Genomic DNA, 4,273 nt, shown 5'->3' on the forward strand with positions numbered 1-4,273 from the left:
GGGGGACAATCCCTGCCCTGCTCCTGCTGGCCACACTGTTTCTGATACAAGCCAGGATGCTGTTGGCCACCTTGGCTGTTTGGGCACACTGCTGGCTCATATTCAGCTGGTTGTCGACCAGCACCCCCAGGTCCTTCTCTGCTGGGCAGTTTCCAGCCACTCCTCCCCCAGCCTGGAGCGCTGCAGGGGGTTGTTGTGGCCCAAGTGCAGGACCCGGCACTTGGTCTTGTTGAATTTCATACCACTGGCCTCAGCCCATCGATCCAGCCTGTCCAGGTCCCTCTGCAGAGCCTCCCGACCCTCAGGCAGATGAGCACTACCTCCCAATTTAGTGTCATCTGCGACCTTGCTGAGGGTGCGCTCGATCCCTCCCCAAGTCAGCCTTGCCTTGATCCTGGCTGAGGCGCACTAGCCCCTGTATCACTCGTCCCTGCCTGCTGCTGCGTTTGATACGCATCCTGTGCCTAGTTCTTACTAGCAGGTATTAAGAACAGAACGTACCATGGCTAGTCCTCAGTCACCCTTCCCACTTGCCCAGCTTCCCAAGAAGGGACTCCTGCTCTTGCTTCCACACCTTCTAGATGTTTCAATGGCAAAAGATATCACTGAGTGCACACGAGATAAATAACATGGAAGAAGGGGCATTTCTCCTTATTCTGGAATTTTATTGCCAAGTGGGGGATTTCATCAAATGTTCTAGAGCACAGCTGGCAGTGAAACAGAGCACGCTAAGTACTGGCTCTGTTTTTGTTACTTTGCAAAACGAGAACCAGGACAGCATTGAGCCAAAACAATAAATCTGGAATTTGTCAATAAATTTTCTGCAGGATCTGTCTCTTTGCAGCGCACGCCATGTCCCAGTACGAGGGCTTCAGAAGCTCTTAATGCAAAGGGACTCTCTCATCTGCATGCAGAGCACTTCATCGATGTACAGTGTATTCTCCTTGACCTGGATCTCCTCCTCCAAGGAAAGCTGGCGGCGGCTCAGACCTTTCAACACTGCCTCAGCCTGTGCCAGTGCGTCCTTTAATCTAACAGGGAAAATGCAGAGAGACAGTAGTTGAAAACACATGGATAGGGTTGGGGTTTTTTAATGTGGGATAAGAATTCTGAGGAAAAGAAAAAAAGATAGGATGGGATTCACAGAGAGATAATATCCACCCTGCAGCGTCCCTTAAAGTGTCCTGGCCTTAAGGGAAAAGCAATTCCCAACCTTTCAGGGAGAATAGCAACACCCAACGGTACTTTGACTCATTAAATTAACCCAGTAATCTACAGCCCAGATTTTTTCTTCTGTCATCATTTCCACTTGCCTTTCAATATTTTTTGTAATCTCTTGAACTTCACCGATCAGCCTGTATTGCACCGTGTCACAACAGAGTTCCACATTGGGCCGACGGTTTCTTGCTTCCAGACGGGTTTGAGCCACTTTGACAGGTCCTTCTTTATCAGCAATGGCTTTCTTTAGGGCTGCAATGTTCTTCTCCTGTGAGGCAGTCTCATCCAGCACCTTAACGAATGCGACAGAAGGAAGTGCTGCACGCTGCCTCTTACAACAGGTGAAATCATCAACATCGTCTTTAATAGATACAGGAATAAAAGTGATAGTAACACTCATGGTGTGCTATTTCGTCAAAGGACGTTTGTTATTTCTACAGAGGTCAGCCAGGATGATGATTCCTTCATTGAAAAGGAGGTGACACTGGTCTGAGTGAAACTGGAGATTCGTGGTCAGCGATTAATTTTTAATATTAACACTCAGTTTTCATCGACCCTGATTTTATAAGTTATTAGGCTCTGATATCACAATCGTGAAAATTCTATAGGAGCCCCATGTAACTAAAGCTCACGGGGGGAGTCCTGTCTTTACTGATGTCTACAGCAACACTCACATGGAGTGAGTGATTCCAGGGATTCACTTCTCTAGTGGTACACACAGAGTTGAGAACATAAAATCTAAGACAAGGTTTTTTGGGGAGGGGGGGGGTTGGGGGGTGCAGGTGTTGCCAATATTGCGAAAGTAAAATTCTTAAAGCGAAGTAGCTCAAGCCATGAGATTGAGAAAACTGGTAGATAACCCAAGCCCATTGTCTCCACAATTCCACTGACTGTCTCTTCCCGCTTACCATTGCAAGGAGTGTCTCTAGCTTGTGCTTGGCATCCTTGACTTCCTCCACCCTTTTTCTAAAGGCAGTGTTCACCGTCTCACACTGCCTGCGCATGTCATTCGCTGTCTGTGAGAGGATGCTGTCAATCAGCGCCCTCAGCGCCAAAGAATTGTTTCTCTGCTTGTCAGCTTTTTCTACGTTTATGTTTGAGAAATCCCTCCAGTCTTCAGGGCTGACAAAACTGAAAGAGTTCAAAATAAAAGGTCATCACCTGGCAGCATCAGGTTACTCCCCAAATCTATGTTACTCCCCAGAACCAAGAACAAAGCTTTAGCTGCACATCCCAGTGAGGGCCAGTTGTACTGGGAATTCTACAGAATTGTGAAAAAAAAAGATCCTCTCTGTCGCAAACATTTCAGAATGAAGTAGACAATGGTAGGATGGAAATTAATTTGCTCATGTCGCAGAGTGACTTTGTTATAACTTTCCCTGGTAAAGGATTGAGTTGTGGTGGGGGAGACACAGATAATCACCAGTATTTCTTAGAATACCTTTTGTTAATTAAGGTGTTATTACTAATGTAATTCAGCTGTTACTATTAATAGCAGGTCACTATTCCCACAGAACACTCATTTTCTCACACAGTTCATCACCTTTAAGACAGCCCCTTACAGTACGTGGCTGGAGCAGTGGCTGGGAAGCCAACCTCTGACGGCACCCCCGGGGCTGCAGCGTCCTATGGGGCACCAGGGGCTTGCAGGCAGGTGTTTGGAAAGTTCCTCAGGGGGTCCCTTGTTTCACTGGGTGGATGTATAAAGCTGTAACTCATTTGCACAGAGCAGCCAGCACCGCTCTGGGAGTGGGCTGTTACACAACCTGCTGCTGCTGCTGGCTAACGCGCCAGCAGCAAGAGCTGTCAGTCTCTTGTGCTCCACGTCTGCTAGTTCTCACAAAGCCCGTAGTGGCCTTGGGAGGCTGTCCCTCACACCCTGCTTTCTCAGTGTGTTTCCTCCCTTCAGCCTGTGTTTCTGTGGTAGCTATTTCTCCCCCGATGCCATTCACATGATCTAACCCGCACAGAAGGGGCATTTGACAGGTTACTGAGTCAGAACCTGACTCCACACCTCATGTGTCCCAGTCCAGCGTTCTCCCCATTAGGATACTCTGGGAGAGGAAGTTAGGTTGGTAAATCTATTCCGGGTTAAGCAATGTGTGAAATTTTTCCTTAGCTAACTGAGCCTCAAAAACTTTCAGTAAACTGCAGTTCACTGGAAACATGATTATTGTGGCTTATTTCACAGACCTATTACGCTGATACTAAAATGATGGAAAGGAGGATAAAAACCAATCTACAACAGACAGGTGATGGACAGGTACAGTCTGTTTTACCCAGAATTAATCATGCTATTACTGGAGCAGCTCATACTAGCTGTATAATTATCATATGTTCATTGAACTTAATAACCACTTACTTTCCATCTATTTTCACCGGGTTGTCAGCGTATCTGATATCAGGAGTGTTGTTTGTCAAGCTAGCACAGTAATCGTCAATCATCAAAGCTGCGAACTTGTCCTTCAGATCCATTTCCAGGTTGTACTTTGCTGCACGGTTTAGTCTAGGAGGATAAACAACCGGAGGCTAAGAAAAGCGCAGGCATTCCCAGGGGTCCCTAACGTCCATTAGGTGATACAAATGCCGTTACAGAATTCTTCATGGATTAACTGTTGGTGGCAAAGTCCCAAATCTAGAGCATGAAGCTGCCTCCGTATACAGTGATGGTACAATTCCCATTGGAATTAAAGACACAGGACTGGATCCCTGTAACTGTTTAGCGTTGAAGGGAACTTTGGACCTGTGCTCAGCCTGACCCGACAACATCTCAGGATTGTGGCTGTCCCACTCAGCAGCTAATCAGTGTTCCGTTACACTCTTTGCCTCTGCACCTGATTTGCTCACTGGTTTGTTCCAGTGTACGTCCAAGCAAAGCAATAACTCCCTGGAGGACTTCAGCTTCCTTCAGCAGTTCGTGTTCCACTTCATCATGCACCAGGTCAATCCCAATTCGCTTCTGCCTGAACAAAAAAGAGGAGAAGCCCTCAGCTACGTTGTTCACATGCCTGCAGCTAACAGAAGGCGATGAAGCCCAGCTTTCCAAACGGAACGC

General features: G+C 47.1%; 1 protein-coding gene across 1 annotated transcript in view; it reads right to left on the reverse strand.

The window, feature by feature from the left end:
* Positions 1 to 871: 871 nt before the first annotated feature.
* Positions 872 to 4,273, reverse strand: part of TEKT1 (tektin 1) — a 4,544-nt gene continuing 1,142 nt past the window's right edge. Inside the window, exons 3-7 of the mRNA XM_010138005.1 lie at positions 4,053 to 4,181; positions 3,581 to 3,724; positions 2,127 to 2,349; positions 1,314 to 1,510; positions 872 to 1,031 (exon numbers count right to left, since the gene is read on the reverse strand). Of these exons, the coding sequence (XP_010136307.1) occupies positions 872 to 1,031; positions 1,314 to 1,510; positions 2,127 to 2,349; positions 3,581 to 3,724; positions 4,053 to 4,181 (853 nt within the window). The remainder of the gene's footprint in view (positions 1,032 to 1,313; positions 1,511 to 2,126; positions 2,350 to 3,580; positions 3,725 to 4,052; positions 4,182 to 4,273) is intronic.

The sequence above is a fragment of the Buceros rhinoceros genome, unplaced genomic scaffold (genome assembly GCF_000710305.1).
Source record: "Buceros rhinoceros silvestris isolate BGI_N320 unplaced genomic scaffold, ASM71030v1 scaffold11736, whole genome shotgun sequence".
Taxonomy (NCBI): domain Eukaryota; kingdom Metazoa; phylum Chordata; class Aves; order Bucerotiformes; family Bucerotidae; genus Buceros; species Buceros rhinoceros.